The following is a 27,979-nucleotide window of genomic DNA, read 5'->3' on the forward strand; positions in this document are numbered from 1 at the left end:
TATGTTTTCTTCTTACAGTGATGGAAGTACGACTCTCACCATATTGGTCTTGGAAGGCAGCGTCGATGTCCATGGGGATGCCCCCCCAGTCCTGCATGCTGCGTGGGTGGGCTGTCTCCACCCGGTTCTCCAGGGGGCTGAAGCGCCAGTAGGTTCCCGACTTGATGAGGTAAGTCTTCTGGGCCTTGTCCTCGCCCCACATGAGGGCTGCCTGGATGTCCGACACGTGGAGACCCAGCCGACTCAACGAGTCCGGCCCTGTGATCTTCCTCTCTGCGTCAAACACCCAATAACTGTCACCTGTTAATGATGTCACACACAGGGGACACAAATGAGAACACACCAAACATTGCCCATGTCTTTTAAGAAACAGATCTAGGAACCGATTAGTCCACTCCCAATTGTAATGTCAATTTTTTGTGGGATGGAATAATATCTGACCCTGTATCAGTTTGTAGGGGCAACTTTTGTGCTTAGCAGATGGTGGGTCACATGAACCAGGCTGAAACCTTCACCTGGTGAATGGACCTACTGCTGTGTTACATCTCCCTCCCTACTGCTGCTGTTTGTAGGAGCTACGGACCTAATTTACCCATGCAAACACTGTCTGAGCCCTTCTGCATATTTCCCCCCTGGTGATCTGCTGTCCAATATTTTCATTTTAGAAGTTTGACCTAACTAAACTTTCATACAAATGGCTCTCAAAGTGTACACTTTCTGTTCTACTCAGAACTGCTACCAACGTGCCAGAGTCTGGTATAGCAGTCTAAACTCCTGATTCTGGACCATACATACAACCTGGCAAAGGGGCAAGTCTCACCTTGGGCCTCTCCGGTCTGTGCCCTTCTTTTCATTACTCCATATTTGCTACAAGCGGTCCTGTCATAAAATACTATCTCCTTTCAAAAAATATATATATAACTGCAAGCAGCCTTGTTTCAAACCCAATGGCAGTTCAGTGCCACCATCAGGACAACTTGGACTTATTGCCCTTGGACGAGCTACTTCTGTACTCCTTACCATGCCTTAAAAGCTTAAAAGCAGCTTAAAAGCAACCGCTACCAACAGAGCGTCCATAGACATAGACTTACTCGAATGGGTGAAGACCCCCAGAGCATGGCAGTTATTCTGTTTTTATGGTGGAACCCACCTTGGAAGAACCAGCTGTTTCCAGTCTTGTCTTCGTAGGCCGCATCGATGTTGTCGGGGATCCCCCTCCAGTGGCGTGTTGCTAGCGCCGGGTACCCCGCCTGCAGTCGGCCGTCGCGGATACGCCACACATAGCAGGACTTGAAGAAGAACAACTCACCTCTGATCATGGACACTGCATCAAAGTTAGTCCTGCAGGGGTCCGGCTGTGGCCAAGTCATGGCGAGAGAGACCCACAGTGAGCACAGGTTGTCATGCAAAAGTATTGGAAATATTGGAAGGCAAGACACTTTCTTGAATCTTAACTTTTCTCAAGAGATTGAATTGGGCATATAAGCTTAATAATGTTTCAGTGTCTAACTACAGTATCTTGAGAAAGTATTCACACCCCTTGACTTTTATTTTGTTAAAATGTTACTTCCACTTTGACATTACAGAGTATATTGTGTAGATCATTGACAATAAAAAATGTAAAACTAAAAATGTATCCCACTTTGTAACACAACAAAATGTGGTAAAAGTCAAGGGGTGTGAATACTTTCTGAAGGCATTGTATATGCTCCCAACAATGGATGTGATCAATAATAAGTTGAACTTCTATTCATGTTTTTTCCTCACCACAGTGGTTTCGATCTCATTGGTCTCTGTGATGACAGGCGTGGCTTTCCGCGGTGGGCCGTACAGGTATTGGATGCCCTGCTTGTCATCGTCACTCAGCTCCAAAGGGTATGAGAAGCTGTAGAAGGGGGACATGACGGCTCTGTGGACCAGGGAGTGCTGGAGGCCAAGAACATGGCCAAACTCATGGGCCGCCACCTGCAAGAGGTCCGTACCTGAGGGACCACCATGGGACATAGGACAAGGGACAGTGACTGTGAGACAGAGGGCTTTAACCAAACTTTCCTGAGCAAGATTTAGGCAGTAACTTTACAGTATCTTTGGCAATGTTTATTCAGTATCTTCCCGTATAAACTACTACAGATGTAGGATCCTAATTTGATCAATTTTGCAACGGAAAGAAGATAATCCTGCAGCAACAAGAAATGTTAATTATTATTTTACCTTTATTTAACTATGCAAGTCAGTTAAGAACAAATTCTTATTTTCAATGACGGCCTAGGAGCAGTGGGTTAACTGCCTGTTCAGGGGCAGAACGACAGATTTGTACCTTGTCAGCTCGGTGGTTTGAACTTGCAACCTTCCGGTTACTAGTCCAACGCTCTAACCACTATGGACATGTTTGTAGGGGTTGTCATAATGTAAAATCAAGTCAAATATTTCTAAGTGGAAATTACAACGTTCAGAAGCCTTTTTAAACCTCAAATAAACTACATGTTTTAAATGTCCTGCATTGCAGGAAATGTATCCTGGAACAGGGTGATCAAAATAAGATCCTACATCTGTACCTATAGGCTCGTAAATCGCTTATTTATGCTATTCACTCACCCATGCTGTTGCCCACAGTCCAACTCTCGTCATAGTCAAAGTGGATGTCGCCTGCCCGGTGGGTTCTGGGAAAAAAGGCATGAGCCAGAATGCCTCCAGGACCATCAAAGGGCAGGTTGTCACCATGCCAGTACCTACACAACAAACAGAGGCACAAGGCAAGGTCATTTGTTTAAGACAAAGTTCACCTCATGACCACTTCAAAAGTCATAACATCACTTTAGGGGCTCCGTACAAATCTGATTCACGTGTTTGTTATTAAGTTTGTACTGCACGTACCAGGGATATATCCATTTTGAGATTAATTAAGATTCACTGGAAGTGGAAATTGACACTGACTATTTGCTGGGTTCTCGGCTCAGATATTCAAGCTCCATTGGACCTTTTGTACAGTAACTGATCAAAGTAATGCTGTCATCGCAGTCCGTATTTAAAATAGATTCAATTTAGAATGTGTCCCTGGCCTACACACAATACCTCATAATGCCAAAGTAGAATTATGTTTTTAGAAATGTTTATAAATGAATTAAAAATGAAAATCTCAAATGTCTTGAGTCAATAAGTACTTAACCTCTTTATTATGGCAAGCCTAAATAGGAATAAAAATGTGCTTTACAAGTCACATAATATGTTTCATGGACTCACTTAATAGTAGTGTATAGCATGATTTTTAAAAGACTACCCCATCTCTGTACCCCTCATATACAATTATCTGTAAGGTCCCTCAGTTGAGCAGTGAATTTCAAACACAGATTCAAACACAAAGACCAGGGACGTTTTCCTATGTCTCGCAAAGAAGGGCACCGATTGGTAGATGGGTAAAAATAAAAAAGACAACATTGAATATTCCTTTAAGCATCGTGAAATTATTAATTACACTTTGGGTGGTGTATCAATACACCCAGTCACTACAAAGATACAGGCGTCCTTCCTAACTCTGTTGCCGGAGAGGAAGGAAACCGCTCACGGATTTCACCATGAGGCCAATGGTGACTTTAAAACAGTTACAGAGTTTACTGGCTGTGATAGGAGAAAACTGAGGATGGATCAACAACATTGTAGTTACTCCACAATACTAACCTAAAAGAGTGAAAAGAAGGAAGACTGTACAGAATAAAATTATTCCAAAACATGCATCCTGTTTCCATTAACGCACTAAAGTAAAACTGTAAAAAACAAATCCAACACAACATATCACTGAGTCCCACTCTTCATATTTTTAAGCATGGTGGTGGCTGCATCATGTGATGGGTATGCCTGTCATCGGCAAGGACAATGGAGTTTTTTGGGATTAAATAAATGGAATAAAGCTAAGCACAGGCAAAATCCTAGAGGAAAACCTGGTTCAGTCGGACACTGGAAGACAAAATCACCTTTCAGCAGAACAATAACCTAAAACACAAGTTGCTTACCAAGATGACATTGAGAGGCCTAGTTATAGTTTTGCCTTAATTAAATCAGATTGAAAATCTATGGCAAAACTTGAGAATGGCTGTCGAGCAATGATCAACAACAAGCTTGACAGGGACTAAAGGATTTTTAAAAGACTAATGTACAAATATTGTAAAATTCAGGTGTGAAAAGATCTTATAGAAAAAAAAACAGAAAGACTCACAGCTGTAATCAAATATGATTCTAACATGTATTGACTCAGGGGTGTGAATAATTACAGTATTGTATTGACTCAGGGGTGTGAATAATTACAGTATTGTATTGACTCGGGGGTGTGAATAATCAGGGGTGTGAATAATCAGGGGTGTGAATAATTAGGGGTGTGAATAATCAGGGTGTGAATAATCAGGGGTGTGAATAATCAGGGTGTGAATAATCAGGGGTGTGAATAATTACAGTATTGTATTGACTCAGGGGTGTGAATAATCAGGGGTGTGAATAATCAGGGGTGTGAATAATTACAGTATTGTATTGACTCAGGGGTGTGAATAATTACAGTATTGTATTGACTCAGGGGTGTGAATAATTACAGTATTGTATTGACTCAGGGGTGTGAATAATTACAGTATTGTATTGACTCAGGGGTGTGAATAATTACAGTATTGTATTGACTCAGGGGTGTGAATAATTACAGTATTGTATTGACTCAGGGGTGTGAATAATTACAGTATTGTATTGACTCAGGGGTGTGAATAATTACAGTATTGTATTGACTCAGGGGTGTGAATAATCACAGTATTGTATTGACTCAGGGGTGTGAATAATCACAGTATTGTATTGACTCAGGGGTGTGAATAATTACAGTATTGTATTGACTCAGGGGTGTGAATAATTACAGTATTGTATTGACTCAGGGGTGTGAATAATTACAGTATTGTATTGACTCAGGGGTGTGAATAATTACAGTATTGTATTGACTCAGGGGTGTGAATAATTACAGTATTGTATTGACTCAGGGGTGTGAATAATTACATTAATTAATTAATTAATTAGCCCCCTTTGCCTTGATGACAGCTTTGCACACTCTTGGCATTCTCTCAACCAGCTTCACTTGGAATGCTTTTCCAACAGTCTTGAAGTAGTTCCCACATATGCTCAACACTAGTTGGCTGCTTTTCCTCCACTCTGTGGTCCAACTCATCCCAAACCATCTCAACTGGGTTGATGTCGGGTGATTGCCAGGTCATCGGATGCAGCACGCCATCACACTCCTTCTTGGTCAGATAGCCTTTACACAGCCTGGAAGTGTTGGGTCATTGTCCTGTTGAAAAACAAATGATAGTCCCACTAAGCGCAAACCAGATGGGATGGCGTATCGCTGCAGAATGCTGTGGTAGCCTTGCTCGTTAAGTGTGCCTTGAATTCTAAATAAATAACCAACTGTCACCAGCAAAGCACCCCCACGCCATCACACCTCCTCCTCCGTGCTTCACGGTGGGAACCTCACATGCGGAGATCATCCATTCACCTACTCTGCATCTCACATCGACATGGCAGTTGGAACCAAAAATCTCGAATTTGGACTCATCAGATCAAAGGACAGAATTCCACCAATCTAATGTCCATTGCTCGTGTTTCTTGGCCCAACAAAGTCTCTTCAAATTTTTCACGTATCCCTCCGAAACTGTCATTACGCACACCTGGTCCCTATTCCCATTTGATTACGAATTGTGTAAGTGTGTCCTTACACAATTGAGAATCTGGATCATTGTCATTGTCACAATCATTTGGATCATTGTCTTGTTGGAAGACAAATCTCCGTCCCAGTCTCAGGTCTTTTGCAGACTCCATCAGGTTTTCTTCCAGAATGGTCCTGTATTTGTCTCCATCCATCTTCCCATCAATTTGAACCATCTTCCCTGTCCCTGCTGAAGAAAAGCAGGCCCAAACCATGATGCTGCCACCACCATGTTTGACAGTGGGGATGGTGTGTTCAGGGTGATGAGCTGTGTTGCTTTTACGCCAAACATAACGTTTTGCATTGTTGCCAAAAAGTTCAATTTTGGTTTCATCTGACCAGAGCACCTTCTTCCACATGTTTGGTGTGTCTCCCAGGTGGCTTGTGGCAAACTTTAAACGACACTTTTTATGGATATCTTTAAGAAATGGCTTTCTTCTTGCCACTCTTCCATAAAGGCCAGATTTGTGCAATATACGACTGATTGTTGTCCTATGGACAGAGTCTCCCACCTCAGTTGTAGATCTCTGCAGTTCATCCAGAGTGATCATGGGCCTCTTGGCTGCATCTCTGATCAGTCTTCTCCTTGTATGAGCTGAAAGTTTGGAGGGACGGCCAGGTCTTGGTAGATTTGCAGTGGTCTGATACTCCTTCCATTTCAATATTATCGCTTGCACAGTGCTCCTTGGGATGTTTAAAGCTTGGGAAATCTTTTAGTATCCAAATCCAGCTTTAAACTTCTTCACAACAGTATCTCGGACCTGCCTGGTGTGTTCCTTGTTCTTCATGATGCTCTCTGCGCTTTTAACGGACCTCTGAGACTATCACAGTGCAGGTGCATTTATACGGAGACTTGATTACACACAGGTGGATTGTAATTATCATCATTAGTCATTTAGGTCAACATTGGATCATTCAGAGATCCTCACTGAACTTCTGGAGAGAGTTTGCTGCACTGAAAGTAAAGGGGCTGAATAATTTTGCACGCCCAATTTTTCAGTTTTTGATTTGTAAAAAAGTTTGAAATATCCAATAAATGTCGTTCCACTTCATGATTGTGTCCCACTTGTTGTTGATTCTTCACAAAAAAATACAGTTTTATATCTTTATGTTTGAAGCCTGAAATGTGGCAAAAGGTCGCAAAGTTCAAGGGGGCCGAATACTTTCGCAAGGCACTGTATTTGGACTCAAATTTCTGAGGCAGTTAACTCTAATGAACTTAACTCTGCCACAGAGGATAACTCGGACTTCCTTTCCTGTTGCAGTCCTCATGAGAGCCAGTTTCATCAAAGGGCTTGATGGTTTTTGCGATTGCACTTTAAGAAACTTTCAAAGTTCTTGACATTTTCCGGATTGACTGACCTTCATGTCTTAAAGTAATGATGAACTGTCGTTTCTCTTTTCTTATTTGAGCTGTTCTTGCCATAATGGACTTGATCTTTAACCAAATATGGGTGGTATACAGAACACAACTGACTGGCTCAAATGCATTTAGAAGGAAAGAAATTCCACAAATTAACTTTTAACAAGGCACACCTATTAATTCAAATGCATTCCAGGTGACTACCTCATGAAGCTGGCTGACAGAATACCAAGAGTGTGCAAAGTTGTCATCAAGGCAAAGGGTGGTTACTTTGAAGAATCTCAAATATATTTGTTTAACACTTTTTTGCTTAACTAGATGATTCCATATGTTATTTCATAGTTGTAATGTCTTCTCTATTATTCTACATAGTACAAATAAAGTAAAACCCTGGAATGAGTAGGTGTGTCCAAACTTTTGACTGGTACTGTGTATTAAGGCATTTGTGAAAATTCTACAGCAACATAGAGTGGTAAGGTGGCCGTGGGTTTGGACAATTAATAGACACTGCCATAAATAAAACATGTGCCATAGCCAATCAGAGCTACATTAGCGCTATATGCAAATAAGCTATTTGCCACACGGGCCTGCACTTTGAACTGAAGTTTGTGTTTTCAGTCAGTAGCAAATGACAGCTGTATATTTAGCCACTGAAAAACGATATGAGGGGGACAAGTTGTTCACTTACCCACTCCTCCAATGACATGACATCCTCCTAGTGGATAGCTAATGTTATGCTCTGTGTTTTTAGCTTGCTAAATAAATAATGAATGCTGCATTGATGTATGGTGCACTCAAAATGTATTGTAGTTGAGTAGCCAGCCTAGGCTACTGCTGAAATAGGTGTGCATTGGTGTGCATGGTGTTTTGTTGCAGATTTAGTTTTTTGGTCATTCATTGTCAGTGCTTGCTGGGACTTGTATTGACATTCCCAGCCTTAGTAACAGTCGTCCATTTATTCAAAATATTGAGTCATTGAAACTGAAACGGTGCATTCCAAATGGGTGGAGGTAGCAAACAATGTACCAGGCCAGCTTTGATTTACAACCTGCAATATTTTTGGGACTACCAAGAAATGTATTGTTGAATTGGTTGGTTTTGGTTTTGTAGCATGAACTGGGAATTTGATATTTTGACTGATATGATGATTGTGTTTTTCATATCTGCGAAGTAATTAAAACACTGTCAGTTCCACTTTAAAGTTGTGCTCTGGGAGGAGTAAGAGACTACTATGGAACAGTCAATGTGTTGCTAATGCTACAGTCCGTTATTATTACAACAAAGTCAACACAGAGAAGACAGCAGAAACACTGGCCTGGTAATGACCCCCCCTGCAGTCAGTCGCTCGACTTGTTCCTCACCACAGCCAGCCACTGGAACCAGACTGAGAACAACAGTGCTGATTGCTAGCTTGAGGGGCAAAAGTTGCAGGTCCCGCTCTGTGATGTTGTGTGTCTCCTGAGGTGAAAATGTGATGAGCCAGCAGAGTGCAGTACACACCCTTACTGTGCTGTAAATCATTTCTTTCTTGAAAAGAGGCCACCCAGCTGTGTGTGCAGAAATGATTGTGTGCGAGAGGGAGTAAAGGGCACGGGAGGTTCTGTGCCTGTTGACAATCAGCAAAATGACCATGAAGCTATATTTAGGGATACTTAGTAAGTGGTTACCTCAAAGGGAACATGAGTAATGATTAATGAGGCAATATTTTGGTGTTTGGCAAAGGGTGGTTGATTATACTCAGCATTTTAACGTTTGATCAATACATATGCCATGTTTCACATGAACATGAGCTCTCTATTTTCTATTCTACACCATTATTTCTCTCTTCTATGTTTTTACATCGTCTAGATTTTGTCTCAAGAGTGACACTTACTGTAATGTTGAAAAGGAAATTGAGTTCCGCAACAACAAAGACTTATTCTTCTTGGCTCTGCTCTGATAACACTCTCCTGGAAGTAACTATTAGCTTGACCTTTCCACTCTCCAGCCCCCTCCCTGCTGAGCTGTATGCGCAGATGTTGGGAAATATTTGGGCTGCTCTGCTGTAACATGCTTGAGTGCTCTGACTCTTGTAAATGGCTGTGGTTTTTCAGGTCACGACTGCCAGACGGAGTAGGAGGGTGGCCAATGTCTGGCTAGGCCTGTCTTTTAACTGTAATGGAAGAGCCGAGGCAGTCAAAACACAAGGAAGAGACCAAACGACCCTGAGGGCGCAGGGTTCATCGTGTCAATCAAAAGATGCTTCAAAGGCAAAGAAACACCAAACTAAATTGAAGTTGTGCCCCCTAATTTTCTGTTACGTTTGGTTTGAAATGACATCATAAACATAAACACTGCTAAACACTGAATACACATAGACTGGGCACCCTCTCCTTTGAGGTCCTTTGTAGCCCAGTTAGTAGAGCATGATGCTTGTAACTAGAGGTCGACAGATTATGATTTTTCAACACCGATACTGATTATTGGAGGACCAAAAAAGCCGATACAGATTAATCGGACGATTTTTAAAAATGTATTTGTAATAATGACAATTACAACAATACTGAATGAACACTTATTTTAACTTACTATAATACATCAATAAAATCAATTTAGCCTCAAGTAAATAATGAAACATGTTCAATTTGATTTAAATAATGCAAAAACAAAGTGTTGGAGAAGAAAGTAAAAGTGCAATATGTGCTATGTAAGTTAGCTAACGTTTCAGTTCCTTGCTCAGAACATGAGAACATATGAAAGCTGGTGGTTCCTGTTAACATGAGTCTTCAATATTCCCAGGTAAGAAGTTTTAGGTTGTAGTTATTATAGGAATTCTAGGACTATTTCCCTCTATACCATTTGTATTTCATTAACCTTTGACTATTGGATGTTCTTATAGGCACTTTAGTATTGCCAGTGTAACAGTATAGCTTCTGTCCCTCTCCTCGCTCCTCCCTGGGCTCGAACCAGAAACACAATGACAACAGCCACCATCGAAGCAGCGTTACCCATGCAGAGCAAGGGGAACAACTACTAGAAGGCTCAGAGCGAGTGACGTTTGAAACACTATTAGCGCGTGCTAACTAGCTAGCCATTTCACTTCGGTTACACCAGCCTCATCTCGGGAGTTGATAGGCTTGAAGTCATAAACAGCTCAATGCTTGACACACAACGAAGCCACTGACAAAATGCACGAAAGTGCTGTTTGAATGAATGTTTACGGGCCTGCTTCTGCCTACTACCACTCAGTCAGATACTTAGATACTTGTATGCTCAGTCAGATTATATGCAACGCAGGACACGCTAGATAATATCTAGTAATATCATCAACCATGTGTAGTTAACTAGTGATTATGATTGATTGTTTTTTGTAAAATAAGTTTAATGCTAGCTAGCAATTTACCTTGGCTTACTTACTTACTCCTTGTGGAGTGCAACGAGAGAGAGGCAGACGTTATTGCGTTGGACTAGTTAACTGTAAAGTTGCAGGATTGAATACCCTGAGCTGACAAGGTGAAAATCTGTCGTTCTGCTCCTGAACAAGGCAGTTAACCCACCGTTCCTAGGCCGTCATTGTAAATAAGAATGTGTTCTTAACTGACTTGCCTAGTTAAATAAAGGTATAAAAAATACATTTTAAAAATCGGCAAATCAGCGCCCAAAAATACAGATTTCCGATTGTTATGAAAACCTAATTAATCGGCCATTCTGATTAATCAGTCGACCTCTACTTGTAACGCAAGGGTAGTGAGTTTGATTCCCGGTCCACCCAAACGTAAAATGTAGGCATGCATGACTAAGTCGGTTTGGATAAAGGTGTCTGCTAAATTGCATATGTGACCAACCGCCTTGATTCAGTCTTATGTAGCAACATTTGAAATTGTGTTTTTTTACATAGGATAAAAGCAGAGACACAGAGCTACAAAGTGGTATATCATACACTGCATTTGAGGAACAATGGAAAAGTAATTCTGCTTTGAAAGTTGATAAACTTGTAACCTCACTTTTGAGAAAATGGCCTTTGAATATTTTGGTACCTACTGGAGAGCTTTTCTTTGTCTACACCCATTCATCATCGTTCACACCCTCTTAAGCTTTAGCCCCCATCCAAACTCTGACCACTCTACTCGCCCTAGCGGAGCTGGTTAGACATTTTATCCAGAGCGTTGGTTACTAACTGTGCTGCTGGCAACAATTTATTTACACTTTTTTGCTGACGTTTACTGACACCGGCCATATTCAATGTTTGTTGAGCGTCCATAAATTCATTAGTTATTCTGTGCTCTGGCACACTCAGTCGAGTGCGCTCTGAAATCGGAGTAGATGGCCAGACTTAATTGACAAACTCACCCGAAATGATTACTTGCATAGTGACATGTAGCTAGCTAAATAATGAACCATAATCCCAACACATGACGTTACTACCCTGCATGAATCTGCAGGTAGCTAACCAACCAAATTCAATGTTAGCTAGCTAACATTAGGCTACTTCACGGCTCTCCTGTGAAGTAGTGACCCGCGACATAGCCTAGTTTCCTGAAACGGGTTACATGTATACTATTGATGTCTACAGCAGAGCTTAAGACAGCAGTTGCAAGTCTACAACAAAGTCAGTTATCCATCACTGAAATGTCTTTCGTTTTGGATTAAAGGCCCAGTGCAGTAAAAAATGGATTTTCCTGTGATTTATATACAGTGCATTCAGAAAGTATTTATACCCCTTCACTTTTTCCACATTTTGTTACGTTAGAGCCTTATTCTGAAATTGATTAAATTGTTTTTTCCCCCTCATCAATCTATACACAATACCCCATAATGACAATGCAAAAAACGTTTTTTAGCGATTTTTGCAAATTTATATACGTAAATATATTTGATTTTTAATATAAGTATTCAGACCCTTTACTCGGTACTTTGAAGCTCTTTTGGCAGCCGTTACAGCCTCGAGACGCTACAAACCTGGCACACCTGTATTTGGGGAGTTTATCCCATTCTTCTCTGCAGATCCTCTCAAGTTCTGTCAGGTTAGATGGGGAGTGTTGCTGCACAGCTATTTTCAGGTCTCTCTAGAGATGTTCGATCGGGTTCAAGTCTGGGATCTGCCTGGGCCACTCAAGGACATTCAGAGACTTGTCCCAAAGCCACCCCTGAGTTGTCTTGGCTGTGTGCTTAGGGTCGTTGTCCTGTTGGAAAGTGAACCTTCACCTCAGTCTGAGGTCCTGGAGCAGGTTTTCATCATGGATCTCTCTGTACGTTGCTCCGTTCATCTTTCCCTTGATCCTGACCTGTCTCCCAGTCCCTATTGCTGAAAAACATCCTCACAGCATGATGTTGCCACCACCATGCTTCACCGTAGGGATGGTATTGGCCAGGTGATGAGCAGTGCCTGGTTTCCTCCAGATGTGACGCTTGTCATTCATGCCAGAGAATCTTGCTTCTCATGGTCTGAGAGTCCTTTAGGTGCCTTTTGGCAAACTCCAAGTGCACTGTCATGTGACTTTTACTGAGGAGTGGCTTCTGTCTAGACACTACCATAAAGATCTGATTGGTGGAGTGATGCAGATATGGCTGTCTTTCTGGAAGGTTCTCCCATCTCCACAGAGGAACTCTGGAGCTCTGTCAGAGTGACCATCGGGTTGTTGGTCATTTCCTTGACCCTTCTCCGCCGATTGCTCAGTTTGACCTGGTGGACAACTCTAGAAAGTGTCTTGGTGGTTCCCAACTCCAACCATTTAAGAATGATGGAGGCAACTGTGTTCTTGGGGACCTTCAACACTGCGGATAAATGTGGAAGATGTGAAGGGGTCTGAATAATTTCCCAATGCACTGTATATTTCCACACTATGAGGTTGGAATAATACTGTGCAATTGTGAAAATTATGATTTCAGCTTGTTTTGGCCTTTGGAGTTTCAAACCTCTGTCAATAACAGCTAGTTTTCCCCATCTCACTCTGAGTGCTCCCAGACAGTCCTAGCTGTCATGCCCTGGTCTTAGTATTTTGTGTTTATATATTTATTTGGTCAGGCCAGGGTGTGACATGGGTTTATTTTGTGTTGTGTTTTGGTATTGGGGTTTTAGTAGGTATTGGGATTGTGGCTGAGTAGGGGTGTCTAGCATAGTCTATGGCTGCCTGAGGCGGTTCTCAATCAGAGTCAGGTGATTCTCGTTGTCTCTGATTGGGAACCATATTTAGGTAGCCTGGGTTTCACTGTGTGTTTTGTGGGTGATTGTTCCTGTCTCTGTGTTAGTTTTCACCAGATAGGCTCAGTCACTTTGGTTTTTTCTTTTTTCCTTTTTTTGAAGAGAAGAGAACGAGCGCCATTCTCCTTGCGGCGGTCCCTGGGATTGGGCTGGCCAACACGATTCGGTTTGCTTGGAAGGAAAAGGAGTTGGAGCCTTTAGGACGGGAAACTTTTGGAAGGATAATATTGATGGGGATTCTAAAGCTGACGGTGAAGGACGTGTTTTGTTTCCAAGGCAACTCGTTGGAGGGAGCATAACGACGTGGCACTATATACAGAGGAGAAACACGATGATATCCTGAGAAGGGCAAGAGCAGTGGGAGGTGAGAGGCCGATGAGCCACTATGAAATAACAAGCCTGGCGAAGAACAACTTTAGGGTTGTAACTGTCAACATTTACAACCCATACGTTAAGGACGAAGAGGTGAGGGCCTTTCTGGGGAGATACATGGATAACGTCTCCTCAGCAAGGCACCTTAAAGACTCCCTTGGGTTTTGGAATGGGAGGAGAGGCTTCCAGGCCTTCCTCAGGGAGGACCCAAAGGGACATGGTGGCTACCTCCATCCTCCTGCTATGTTCTCCCTAGGGGCTGACAGGGGGACGTTGTTTTATGCACGTCAGACCCCATTTTGCAGGCGCTGTATGGCCTACGGCCACATATTCGCCACGTGCAGCACAAGAAAATGCAGATTTTGTGGATCTGAGGAACACGAGGCGAGGGATTGTGACAAGCCTAAGGCGTGCCACGGGTGTGGCTCGTCAGCACACCTGTGGAGGGGGTACCCGGCTCGTCAGAGGTCATATGCGTCTGCGGCTGGGGGGGGAGCAGGAGCGGGGGATGGGGGAAGAAGAGGAGGGGAAGGAAGCACGCCTCATGACCAGAGTACAGGTCCAGAGGGGAAGGCCGCAAGGAAGGAGGAGGAGCAAGAAGCGGCGGATGGAAGAGAGAAGGAAACGGAAGGCACGGGAGTAGGAGAACCAGGAAAAGCGGCGGAAGAAGGCAACCGAGTGGAGGAGCATGAGAGAGAAGAAAGCGAGGGAGGAGTGGCCGACAGTGAGAGGGAGGGGATGGCCAAGAGAGTGATGGGGGTGGGAGAAACCTCTGGGTTGCTGCTGGTTTCCCCAGGCCCTCAACTTCTGTTGGGTGGGGACACACCTAACAAGACTCAGGACTGGGTACAGGAGGAGGTGGGGAGTTTTTTGTTTGGGGACTCAGCCTCCCCAATTTTTTTCCAAACCAGCTACAGCACTGGGGAGGGGGAGGAGTGTGGGGGTAGACCCAGGGTGCAGGCACGCCGGAGCCAAACACTATTCCTGCATCCTGGGTTGGTGAGATGGAGGAAGAGGGGGGGATGTCGGGAGTACGGATGGTGTTCTCACCGGTAGATATGGAGCAGGGGAGCATCGGGTGAGTCTCCTGTTTTTGTTTTTTTTCTGTCTGGGTTTAGAATTTGAGTGTATTACATGTTTTAATTGTATTTTTTCATGGGGTCTAATTTTACTTTTGTTAGTTTAAATGTAAGGGGTTTAAGGGATTTTGTTAAGAGGAGGGCGGTTTTTAGTTATTTGGAGGGTGTGGGGTTTGATTTTGTTTTTACAGGAGGTTCACCTGAGGGATGGAGGGGATGTTAGTAAGTTTAAGAGGGAGTGGGACAAGGGGGAGTCGGTTTGGGGTATTGGGGGTGCACTCATCGGGGTAGGGATTTTGTGTGGGCACAGGGAGGTAAAAGTGGAGGATTCTTTTGTGGTAATGCAGGGGAGGGTTATAGGGGTGGATGTCACGATAAGGGAATGTAAATTTAGATTAGTGGTGGTGTATGGGCCACAGGTGGTGGCAGACAGGAGGGAGATGGTGGACTGTCTGACGCCCTGTGTGTCACAAATAGGAAATTAGTGATAGGGGGATTTTAATACAGATTTAGGAATAGGGGGATAGCAGTGCAGGCGCCATTACCGGGCTAATGGCTTGCCATGGTCTGGTTGATGGTGGTTTGCACACTACTCCGAAAATGGCCGGTCCTACATGGCGCAACTCCAGGGGGGTTGAGCGGAGGCTCGACTATATTTTTGTACCCAGGTCTTTGGGTAAGTTGTCTGGGCGGCTGTTGCCTGTTTTCTTTTCGGATCACAACGGGGTGCTCCTGCGTGTGGGGTCGCCTGTCTGCCTCTTTGGTAGGGGGTACTGGAAGTTAGATCGGGATGTGCTGGAGGAGCAGGCTTTTGTTGACGGGTTTTATGGTTTCTTTTGGAGGCTTGAAGGCCTCCGGTCCATGTGCGAGGGGGTGTTAGAGTGGTGGGAATTAGTTACGGTGAGGATTAAGGCTTTTATAATAGGGTATTGCAAGAGGAAAAAAAGGGAGGAGAGGAGGGAGGTGGATCGTATCCAAAGGTTAATTGAACTCGAGTACGAGGCAGGCAACCTCGGCGGGTCGTTTGACTGGGAGAGATCCGCTACCCTAAAGGCGCAGCTCAGGGAGTTGCAGGAGCGGAAGGCTCGAGCTTTCCTGGAGCATGCGCATAGTGGCTTTCTAGAACACAATGAGACTTGTTCCGCTATGTTCTTTAAGTCGGTTAGGGCCAGACAGAGTAGGAAGGTAATGCATGGCGTTAGGGAAGAAAATGGTAGTATAGTTAGAGAACCAGAGGATATGGTCAGGGTGACAACTGATCATTTCCAAGGTTTATTTAAGGAAAGGGAAATAGATGTAGAGCAGGGAAATGTGTTTTTAGAACACTTGTCCAGGCGGTTGCCGGAGGACATTAGAGAAGTGATGGAGGCCCAGATTTCACTAGAAGAGGTTGAGAGCGCTCTTAGGAGGATGGGAAAAGGGAAGGTGCCTGGGATGGATGGGCTGCCAGCTGAGTTTTATCTCAAGTTTTGGGGTATACTTGGACCAGTGGTCCTCGAAGTCTTGAAGGCCATCCTTGAGACGGGGGTCCCGGGGGGGATCAATGGCTGTTGGTGTGCTGTCACTTGTATATAAGAAGGGGGAAGTAACAGACCTTGGCAACTGGCGGCCGTTGACCATGCTGTGTGTAGATTACAAGCTACTTTCAAAGGTTTTAGCAGACCGGTTGCGCACAGCCCTTCCCTACGTCGTCCATGAGGATCAGACATGCGGGGTAGAGGGCCGCTCTATTAGATGGAACCTGCAGTTAATCAGGGACTCCATCGCTTGGGTTGAAGATAGAGGACTGCCTTTAATGGTAGCAGCGCTAGATCAGGCGAAAGCCTTTGATCGCGTGAATAGATCCTTTTTATTCAGAGTGTTAGGTCGATTAGGATTTGGGGAGAAGTTCATAGGATGGATTCGTACATTATATGTCGGAGCGGGGTGCCGAGTTAGTGTAAATAGTCACTTGGGTGACGTTTTTGACCTCTCGTCTGGGGTCAGGCAGGGGTGCCCACTCTCAGCTCTCCTCTTCGTTCTGTACATGGAGCCTCTGGGGACTGCCATTAGGGCAGACACAGGGGTGGAAGGCTTGTTGATCCCTGGAAGTGGTGGGCTGCGTGGTAAGATGACGCAGTACGGCGACGACACTTCCTTGCTGCTGTGCAAGGACTCGTGCCTGACAAGGTCCCTTGCCATCTTTGGGGATTTCACCCGAGCGTCGGGAGCGGTTCTGAACCATGCAAAGTCTTCCGTCAAGTTTTTCGGTAGATGGCGCGGTAGAACGGATGTGCCCGGGGGGTTATCTCTCTGTGAGGGGGCCTGAGGATTCTCGGGGTCCATTTTGAGACCTCCGGCTCAGCGACGCTAAACTGGAACATGCGTATCGCAGTGGTAAAGAGGAAGCTAGCAATGTGGAAGGCTAGGTATTTGTCTTTTATGGGCAAAGTCCTGGTCCTAAAGGTGGATGTGTTGCCGTCTCTTTTGTATTTGGCGTACATCTACCCATTGCCGGCTTGTCTGAGGAGGCCTCTAGTGAGGCTTGTGTTTCAGTTCATGTGGAGTGGCAGGTGCGAGTGGGTCGCCAGGGCACGCATGCTCTGTCCCATCGGGGAGGGAGGTAGGGGGGTACCACATTTCCCCCTCAAGCTGGACGCAATTTTTGTTTCTTTCTTGTTAACGGAGCTTGCTCATCCAGTGACACACCCGTCCGGTTACCTCCTGCGGGTGTTCTTCTCGTATCAGGCGAGAAGCGTAATGGTGTGGTCTAACACGGGTCCTCGGGCGGAACAGCTGCCGTGGCACTTTGGTCATGCGGCCAAGTGGCTGCGTGCGCACCCTGAGGTTGAAGTTGCCCGAGTAGGTTTAGATCACAGGCACCTGTACGAGGAGGTCAGAAAGGCAGGGAGTCCGGCGCCTGTAGTGGGCATCTCGGAAGTGGTCTGGGAGGGAGTGCAGGCGCGGGAGAACAGGCTCAAGGACCTGAATTGGTTGAGCCTCCATAAGTGCTTGCCGGTACGTTCCATCATGTACCGGTATAGTTTGGTGCAATCCCACACCTGTCCAAGATCCTCTTGTGGCAGGGAGGAGACTGTGCGCCATGTCTTTTGGGACTGTGCCTTTGCCGGAGTAGTATGGGCTAGGGCACGGGTGTTGTTAGGTTTGGTAAGGGGGGATTTTGTATTGACGTGGGCCAGGTTAGAGAGAGGTGTAGGGAGAGCGAGAGGGACGGATAGGGACAGGTTTCTGCTCTGGCTTCTCATGAGTCTCTTTAAACGGGGGCTGTGGGAAGCCAGGCAGAACATGGTGAAGACAGGGAGAGATTGGGGGTTGGAAGGGATAGTGAGGAGGGTGGAAGGAGATTTGAGGGGGAGGATGAAGGGAGGAGAGGAAGTGGGGGCAGCATGCTGCTCGGGAGAGGTGGAAGGGGTTTTAGGGCTGGGTGTCATTTAGATTTGTAAGGGGATAGATTAGGGACGGGGAGATTGTAGGGTGACGGGGAGGGAAGATGCTCCCCTGAGGTTTTGTTTGGGGTTTTTGTTTTGTTTAGTTAAATTAAAATACCATTGTTGGAGTATGTATGAAAATTATGAGTTGTAAAGAATGAATGGTATTGAAGGTAATAAATTATTTTTTATTTAAAAAAAAACAGGCTGTATTAGGTTTTCACATTTCCGTTTGTTGTTTTTGTATGTTTCGTATTTATCATCATTAAAGATGTCTCGATTTAACCACGCTGCATTTTGGTCCGACTCTCCTTCGACGGAAGAAAGCCGTAACAGAATCACCCACCACAACTGGACCAAGCAGCGTGGTGACAGGCAGCGACAGCAGAAGCAGCGAAAGGAGGAATGGACATGGGAAGACGTTTTGGATGGCAAAGGTTGTTACACTTGGGAGGAGATACTGGCTGGAAGAGATCGCCTCCCATGAGAACAGGTGGAGGCACTTAGGAGAGCAGAGGCAGCCGGAGATAGGAGCCGACGATACGAGGGAACACGGTTGGCAAGGAAACCCGAAAGTCAGCCCCAAAAATTTCTTGGGGGAGGGCTCAGGGAGAGTGTGGCAGAGTCAGGGTTCAGACCTGAGCCAACTCCCCCTGTTTATCGTGAGGAGCAGCGATCAAAGGACTTCTGGACTTGGGAGGAAATATTGGACGGAAAAGGACCCTGGGCACAGCCTGGTGAATATCGACGCCCCAAAGAAGAACTGGAGGCGGCGAAAGCGGAGAGGCGCTGGTATGAAGAGGCAGCACGGCGACGCGGATGGAAGCCCGAGAGTCAGCCCCAAAAATGTATTGGGGGGAGGGTCACAGGGAGTATGGCTACGCCAGGTAGGAGACCTGCGCTAACTTCCTGTGCTTACCGGGGGGCTAAAAAGACCGGGCAGGCACCGTGTTATGCTGTGGAGCGCACGGTGTCTCCAGTGCGGGTGCATAGCCCGGTGCGGTACATACCAGCTCTTCGTATTGGCCGGGCTAGAGTGGGCATCGAGCCAGGTAAGGTTGGGCAGGCTCGGTGCTCAAGAGCTCCAGTGCGCCTGCACGGTCCGGTCTATCCAGTGCCACCTCCACACACCAGTCCTCCGGTGGCAGCTCCCCGCACCAGGCTTCCTGTGCATGTCCTCTACCCAGTGCCAGCACCACGCACCAGGCTTTCAGTGCGCCTCGCCTGTTCAGCGCAGCCAGAGCTTTCCTCCTCTCCTGCGCTGCCGGAGTCTCCCGCCTGTTCAGCGCAGCCAGAGCCTTCCTCCTCTACAGCGCTGCTTGAGTCTCCTGCCTGTTCAGCGCAGCCAGAGCTGCCAGTCTGCATGGAGCAGCCTGAGCTGCCAGTCTGCATGGAGCAGCCAGTCTGCATGGAGCAGCCAGAGCTGCCAGTCTGCATGGAGCAGCCAGAGCTGCCAGTCTGCATGGAGCAGCCAGAGCTGCCAGTCTGCATGGAGCAGCCAGATCCGCCAGTCCGCCAGGATCCACCAGTCAGCCAGGATCTTCCAGATCCGCCAGTCAGCCAGGATCCGCCAGTCAGCCAGGATCTTCCAGATCCGCCAGTCAGCCAGGATCCGCCAGTCAGCCATGATCTTCCAGATCCGCCAGGATCCGCCAGTCAGCCAGGATCTGCCAGAACCACCAGCTAGCCAGGATCCGCCAGTCAGCCAGGATCTGCCAGAACCACCAGATAGCCAGAATCTGCCAGAGCCTACTACCTGCATGAGTTTCCTCTCAGTACTGGGGTTCCTCTCAGGACTAGGCATCCTCTCAGTGCTGAGCTACCCCTCAGTCCCGAGCTACCCCTCAGTCCCGAGCTACCCCTCAGTCCCGAGCTACCCCTCAGTCCCGAGCTTCCCCTCTGTCCCGAGCTTCTACCTCAGTCCCAAGCTGCCCCTCAGTCCAGTGGGATCCTTGGTGAGGGTTATTAGGCCTAGGTCGGCGGCGAGGGTCGCCAATCAAAGGACGCGTTACAGGGGGACTAAGACTTGGTTGGAGTGGGGTCCACGTCCCGAGCCGGATCCACCACCGTGGACAGACGCCCACCCGGACCCTCCCCTATGGGTTTTAGTGTGCGGCCGGGAGTCCGCACCTTGGGGGGGGGTGGTTCTGTCACGCCCTGGTCTTAGTATTTTGTGTTTATATATTTATTTGGTCATGCCAGGGTGTGACATGGGTTTATTTTGTGTTGTGTTTTGGTATTGGGGTTTTAGTAGGTATTGGGATTGTGGCTGAGTAGGGGTGTCTAGCATAGTCTATGGCTGCCTGAGGCGGTTCTCAATCAGAGCCAGGTGATTCTCGTTGTCTCTGATTGGGAACCATATTTAGGTAACCTGGGTTTCACTGTGTGTTTTGTGGGTGATTGTTCCTGTCTCTGTGTTAGTTGTCACCAGACAGGCTGTATTAGGTTTTCACATTTCCATTTGTTGTTTTTGTATGTTTCGTATTTATCATCATTAAAGATGTCTCGATTTAACCACGTTGCATTTTGATCCGACTCTCCTTCGACGGAAGAAAGCCGTAACACTAGCAATATTCTTGTCTTGCTTGAAAAATTGCCCTTTGCTAAGAAGCTATTTTTGTTTCTTATTGACCATTTTAAATGAAAATAATCACTAACTTACTGAATTGTCACCCAGAAATGATTTGCTATTGAGATAAAATGGCTGCATTGGACCATAAAATGTAAAGGCTCCTCCCTCCTCACAGTAGCTGTAACCTGGGTGATCTCACCCAAATAATGACTGTTTTTGAGCATACAAAAGAAGTTAGGATGGGGACCAGCATGATACATATTTCTCCATCACCCACCTTTCATTCAGAAGAAAATACCCCCTGTAGCGGCCTTTGTCAGCCAGTGTAATGTAGGAGTGAACCAGTCTATCTTGATAGGGATTGCCTTTCTATCTCTGTGCATGCTGGCTAAACTACTAAGACATCAGTGACATATTGAGTGTGCCCGCCACGTATAAAAGTTCCCCAGAAAGCTTCCCCAAAATAGTATACCCCATTGAAAAAGAAATGTATGAGTGTGTCTAGACTCTAGAGTGACCAAAGAAGACCCTTACTTGTAGGTGAGGTCAGTCTTGTCCCAGCGCCCCACAAAGAGAACGAATCGCTTCTGACGCTGCTTTCCTCCAAAGGATTCCCCCTTCCGCATGTGGTAGTCCAAGACACCACCTTGCTTCTGAGTAGGATAGTCTGGAACGCCACAGCGAGGCCGGTTCCAGACCAACTCTGTTCCATTCCCTGGAAGCACAGTCTCTGGATAGACACTTCCTGACAGGCGCGATCGTTCCTTCAGCATGTCCTGAGTATGGCTAAACCTACCCCTCTTCTTCAGGCCATAGTTGTGTGTCTTCTGAGGCCATCCCTGTGAACAGAGGTATATGCAACTAAGTACCATTCGAGGGAAAGTAAATGAGGCTATTGTTTAGACAAAATTGCATGTATTTGTATTTATTCCTGGGATCCAGCAAAATTAAGGCAGTTTATACCATTTAAAAAACATTACAATGCCACTACCACATGCATGTGTCTGTGCCTGTGTTTGTGTTACTTCACAGTCCCTGCTGTTCCATAAGGTGTATTTTTATCTGGATTTTAAATCTATTTGTACTGCTTGCAACAGTTACTTGATATGGAATAGATTTCCATGTAGTCATGGCTCTATGTAGTGCTGTGCGCCTCCCATAGTCTGTTCTGGACTTTGGGGACTGTGAAGAGACTTCTGGTGGCATGTCTTGTGGGGTATGTATGGGTGTCTGAGCTGTGTGCCAGTAGTTCAAACAGACAGCTCGGTGCATTCAACATGTCAATACCTCTCCCAAATACAAGTAGTGATGAAGTCAATCTCTGCTCCACTTTGAGCCAGGAGAGATTGACATGCATATTATTAATAATAGCTCTCTGTGTACATCCAAGGGCCATCCTTGCTGCCCTGTTCTGAGACAATTGCAATTTTCCTAAGTCCCTTTTTTGGGGCACCTGACCACACGACTGAACAGTAGTCCAGATGCAACAAAACTAGAGCCTGTAGGACCTGCCTTGTTGATAGTGCTGTTAAACCCCTAACGTTCATTACATCACACATGTAAGATACCAAATTAAAGCTACACTCGTTGTGAATCCAGCCAACATGTCAGATTTCAAAAAAGCTTTTCGGCGAAAGCATAAGAAGCTATTATCTGATGATAGCACAACAGTAAACAAAGAGAGAGTAGCATATTTCAACCCTGCAGGGGCGACACAAAACGCAGAAATAAAATATAAATCATGTCTTACCTTTGACGAGCTTCTTTTGTTGGCATTCCAATATTCGATTAATTCCGTCGATATATATCCAAAATGTCCATTTATTTGGCGCGTTTGATCCAGAAAAACACAGCTTGCAATTTGCGCAACGTCACTACAAAATATCTCAAAAGTTACCTGTAAACTTTGCCAAAACATTTCATACTACTTTTTCAATACAACTTTAGGTATTTTTAAACGTTAATAATCGATCAAATTGTAGACGGGACAATCTGTGTTCAATACAGGAAGACAACAAACTCACGCTACTTTTCTAGTCATGCGCCTTCTCAAAAAGTACACTTCAAATGACACAAATTCAAGATGGCCGTACTTCTTCATTACACAAAGGAATAACCTCAACCAATTTCCAAAGACTGGTGACATCCAGTGGAAGCGGTAGGAACTGCAAACAAGTTTCCCAATGAAAACTCATTGAATAGACAGTGACCTCAAAAACAAAAAAAATCTGAATGGTTAGTCCTCAGGGTTTTGCCTGCTACATACGTTCTGTTATACTCATAGACATGATTCAAACAGTTTTAGAAACGTCAGAGAGTTTTCTATCTAAATCTACTAATAATATGCATATCTTCTATTCTTGGCATGAGTAGCAGGAAGTTGAAATTTGGCACTCTATTTATCCAAAAGTGAAAATGCTGCCCCCTATCCCAAAGAGGAAGGTAGTGCAGCGATTTGTAATGGGCAGACATCTCCCCATCTTAGCTACTGTTATATCATATATCATTGCTTTTCTGATTTCCGTGATCAAGTTACCTGCTGCTAGCTGGACAAAATGCTATGCTAGGCTATCGATAAACTTACACAAACGCTTGTCTAGCTTTGGCTGTAAAGCATATTTTGAAAATCTGAGATGACAGGGTGATTATCAAAAGGCTAAGCTGTGTCTCAATATATTTCACTTGTGATTTTCATGAATAGGAATATTTTCTAGGATATTTATGTCTGTTGCGTTATGCTAATTAGTGTCAGTCGATGATTACGCTCCCGCACCCGGGATGGGGAGTTACTCGAGGTTAATCATGAAACATACACCACCTCCTTTCTTCTTCCCAGAGAGTTCTTTATTCCTGTCTGCGCAATGTACGGGGAGAACCCAGCTGGCTGTATGGACAGGGAAAATGTATATATAGAGAGATCCATGATTCTGTGAAACAGAGTATGTAACCGTCCCTGATGTCTCTCCTCGAAGGAGATCCTCGCCCTGAGCTCGTCTACTTTATTGTCCAGGGACTTAAGATTAGCGAGTAATATACTCTGAAGCGGTAGATGGTGTGCACACCTCGAGTTGGACTCAAAGTCCCCTCCAAATACCTATTTTCCGCCGTCGGCATCTTGCAGCCTCTGGGATAAGTTCAATTGCCTTGGTGGGTACGAACAAAAGATCCAATTCGGGTATGTCGTACTTCTGGTCGTAATGCTGGTGAGTTACCCCCGCTTTGATATCCAAAATGTATTTCCGGCTGTATGTAATAACACAAACGTTCTAGGGTAATAATGTAAGAAATAACACAAAAAAAAAATAAAACTGCAAAGTGGCTTAGGAACTAGATGCATACTTGCCATGTCTGTCTGCACCATCTTCTTCACCATTGCCATCTGTTCTGTTGGTGAACATGCAGTCACTGGAGAACAAACTGGATGAGCTCCCTTCGAGACTATCCTATCAACAGGACCTAAAAAACGAATATGCTGTACATCTTGTTTTTTTCTATGCATCATCAAGACCGGACTGCAGACTCGGGTAAGACAAATGGAGGAGGGATGTGTCTTTTTGTTAACAATCGCTGATGCACGATCTCTAATGTTAAGGAAGTCTCAAGTTTTTGATCGCCTGAGAAAGAATACCTCATGACAAGCTGCAGACCTTACTATTTACCACGTTTTCAACTATATTTTTCCTAGCTGTCTATTTGTCACCACAAACCGATGCTGGCACTAAGACGACACTCAACGTGCTGTATAGGGCCATAAGCTGACAAGACAATGCACATTCAGAGTCAGCGTTTCTTGTGGCTGGTAAATTTTCATGCAGGGAAACAGGTTTTACCTCATTTTTACCAGCATGTCACCTGTGCAACTAGAGGCAAAAAACTCAAATCACCTTTACCACACACACAGAAACGCAAACAAGGCCCTTTCCTACATCAGACCATAACTATATCCTCCTGCTTCCTGTTTACACGAAAAAACGTGCTCAATACAGAAGTGGTCCGATGAATCGAATGCTAAGCTACAGGACTGTGTCTCTAGCACTGACTGGAATGTTCCGGGATTCCTCCAATAACATTGAGGACTTCATTAAAAAGGCATCGGCGACGTCTTCCCCACAGTGACCGTACGTACATACCCCAACCAGAAGCCATAGATTACAGGCAACATCCACATTGAGCTAAAGGCTAGAGCTGCCACTTTCAAGGAGCATGACACTAATCCAGGTGCTTATAGGAAATCCTGGTACAACCTCTGACGAGCCATCAAACAGGAAAAGCATCAATACAGAACTAAGATCAACTCCTACTACGCCGGCTCTAATGCTCGAAGGATGTGGCCGGGCTATTTCTAAGGGACCTTCTTACAGTTCCTATTTCTTCCACTGGATGTCAACAGTCTTTAGAAATTGGTTGAGGTTTTTCCTTTGTGTAATGCAGAAGTACAGCCATCTTGAACGAGGGTCATTTGAAGTTTACTGTTAGATAGAGGCGCGTGACCAGAAAGCTAGCTACAGTTTGTATTTCTCCTGTATTGGACACAGATCATCCCGTCTTCAATTTTATCGATGATTTACTTTAAAAAAATACCTAAAGTTGTATTACAAAAGTAGTTTGAAATGTTTTGGCAAAGTTTACAGGTAACTTTTGAGATATTTTGTAGTCACGTTGCGCAAGTTGGAACAGTGTTTTTCTGGATCAAACGCGCCAAATAAATGGACATTTTGGATATATATCGATGGAATTAATCGAACAAAAGGACCATTTGTGATGTTTATGGGACATATTGGAGTGCCAACAAAAGAAGCTTGTCAAAGGTAAGGCATGAATAATTTTTTTATTTCTGCGTTTTGTGTCACACCTGCAGGGTTGAAATATGCTTTTCTCTCTTTGTTTACGGAGGTGCTATCCTTAGATAATAGCGTTGTTTGCTTTCGCCAAAAATCCCTGGCCTTTTGGCCAGGTGGAATGCTCCACTGCAGCCCCATCGATGAGAATGGGGCGTGTGCTCAGTCCTCTTTTTCCTGTAGTCCACAATCATCTCCTTTGCCTTGATCACATTGAGGGAGAGGTTGTTGTCCTGGCACCACATGGCCAGGTCTCTGACGTCCTCTCTAAAGGCTGTCTCATCGTTGTCTGTGATCAGGCCTACAGTGATTCCTCCTTTAAAAATTGTGAGCTTACGCCACGGGACTTAGAGGTAATTTGTAGTTTAGTACGGTACCCTGCTGGCTAGCTAAATTGCTATAAATGGTTAATGCTTTTTGACCTGTCCCCAAATTAATATAGTTGGTTCAGAGTTTGTTGTGATATTTCAACCTGCGTGTCCTAATCGCATCTGGTGTGGGTGGATCGTGAGGTCTGGTCAGCATGTAAGAAATAGGAGAAGTGACGTGTTATCTCCAATTGGCTACAACATAAATCATGTCATACTGCTGGAGGCCTCCCCTCATGTTGGGCTCATGCTGAGACACTCTTAACTCCTGCCCCATGAGTAGCAGTGTTCTATTCAGGTTTGACTTCTTCCCCCACATACCACTTTGTTCTACAGGAAGCAGCTCTCTGTCTATCGTTGGGTGAAATGCACCATGTCTATATCTTGCGCTTAGTAGCGCAATCTTGTCACATACACTGAGTGTACAAACATTAGGAACACCTTCCTAATATTGAGATGCACCCCCTTTTGCCCTCAGAACAGACTCAATTTGTCAGAACATGGACTATACAAGGTGTCAGAAACATTCCATAAGGATGCTGGCCCATGATGACTCCAATCCTTCCCACAGTTGTGTCAAGTTGGCTGGATGTCCTTTGGGTGGTGGACCATTCTTGATACACGGGAAACTGTTGAGCTTCAAAATCCCAGCAGCGTTTTAGTTGTTGACACACTCAACCCGGTGTGCCTGGTACCTACTGCCATACCCTGTTCAAGGGCACTTAAATATTTTGTCTTGCCCATTCAACCTCTGAATGGCACACATACACAATCCATGTCTCCATTGTCTCAAGGCTTAAAAATCCTTCTTTAACCTGTCACCTCCCCTTCATCTACACTGATTGAAGTGGATTTAACAAGTAACATTAATAAGCGATCATAGCTTTCACCTGGATTCACCTGGAAAGAGTGTTCCTAATATTTCGTAAACTCAGTGTACATAGTCACCTCCTACAATAGCCAAGCATTAAATTACATGGAATAAGAAAAGCATTTATCTTCAGAGTTCAGACCCAAGTATCTTTCCACCTGATTGTCCTGAAGCATTCCAAACCACTCCCACACTCCTTCTGTATGAATAACTCATAGTCCTTATGTTATCTCTCAGCAAAGGGTCACTTAATGCTGCCATTAACTGTACACAAAGCCCAGCTCCAATGTGAAATCTGAGAGGCAAGTATTGTGTCTAGGGCTTCTCCTTTGTCATGTCTGTCCACCAATTTAAAATATTGAGGGCTATCAAGGTGTAAAGGCTCGACCCAGTTTGTTACCATGTCATTAGCTTGTCACTAATGGTCTGTTACAAATCACTGGGAAAATAGGTTGCATCCTTAATTATTCATACATTGGCATACAATCTCTATCAACATTCCCCCAAGGGCGCCCTCAGCTTCACACACACACACACCTGTTCTATCGTATTTCAGTACCAGTTGATTGACATGTAGTCTATAGCTGCAAATAATTTGAAAAAAATAATTTGACATGAATACCTGTAAATTGTACAACAAAGTTACTGATTTACTAAAGACCTTCACAAGAAAATAGTGCATGCATTGTGCACATTTACGCATGTGCTCTCTCTCTCCCTCTCCTTTTCTCTCTCTCCCTCTCAAAACACACACGGAGAGTGATTCTGGACCCACATATAGACTCCATAATATCAACTCATAAAACGCGACTGCTCTGCAAAATGTAAAGAATTCCACATCATCTGCATTTATATCGTAATTCACTCACCGCCACTGCTTTATACCTGTTGCTGGCTCTCCCCTCCAGTACTGGCATAGAATGAATGCAGAGCAAGAGGTGCTATGCCAAGACGCTACAGTAAACCCAAGGAAGCAGCAGCATCTTTTGATTCGGAGCAGACTCGCAGTTTGACTGGGCTGGAGCACACTTTGGGGGATAGCAAGTGCTGAAGAAATGAATGGCGGAGAAGTGTCTCGCAAGGGGATTTTATACTCCCTTTCTTTGTTCTTTTTCTTCAAATTACACCTTTTTATGGGCCTAAGTGATAAATTCACAGGCGCCCACGTGATTTAACCCCTTG

At 44.9% G+C, this 27,979-nt stretch overlaps 1 protein-coding gene across 1 annotated transcript in view; it reads right to left on the minus strand.

Annotated features, from left to right (window-relative positions):
• LOC112234570 (stromelysin-3-like) overlaps positions 1-21,493 on the minus strand; it is a 32,138-nt gene extending 10,645 nt beyond the window's left edge. Inside the window, exons 1-5 of the mRNA XM_024402748.2 lie at positions 21,255-21,493; positions 2,596-2,729; positions 1,768-1,982; positions 1,151-1,355; positions 40-300 (exon numbers count right to left, since the gene is read on the minus strand). Coding sequence (XP_024258516.2) covers positions 40-300; positions 1,151-1,355; positions 1,768-1,982; positions 2,596-2,729; positions 21,255-21,493 — 1,054 coding nt within the window. The remainder of the gene's footprint in view (positions 1-39; positions 301-1,150; positions 1,356-1,767; positions 1,983-2,595; positions 2,730-21,254) is intronic.
• Positions 21,494-27,979: the final 6,486 nt, after the last annotated feature.

Source organism: Oncorhynchus tshawytscha, linkage group LG33 (assembly GCF_018296145.1).
Source record: "Oncorhynchus tshawytscha isolate Ot180627B linkage group LG33, Otsh_v2.0, whole genome shotgun sequence".
Taxonomy (NCBI): Eukaryota; Metazoa; Chordata; class Actinopteri; order Salmoniformes; family Salmonidae; genus Oncorhynchus; species Oncorhynchus tshawytscha.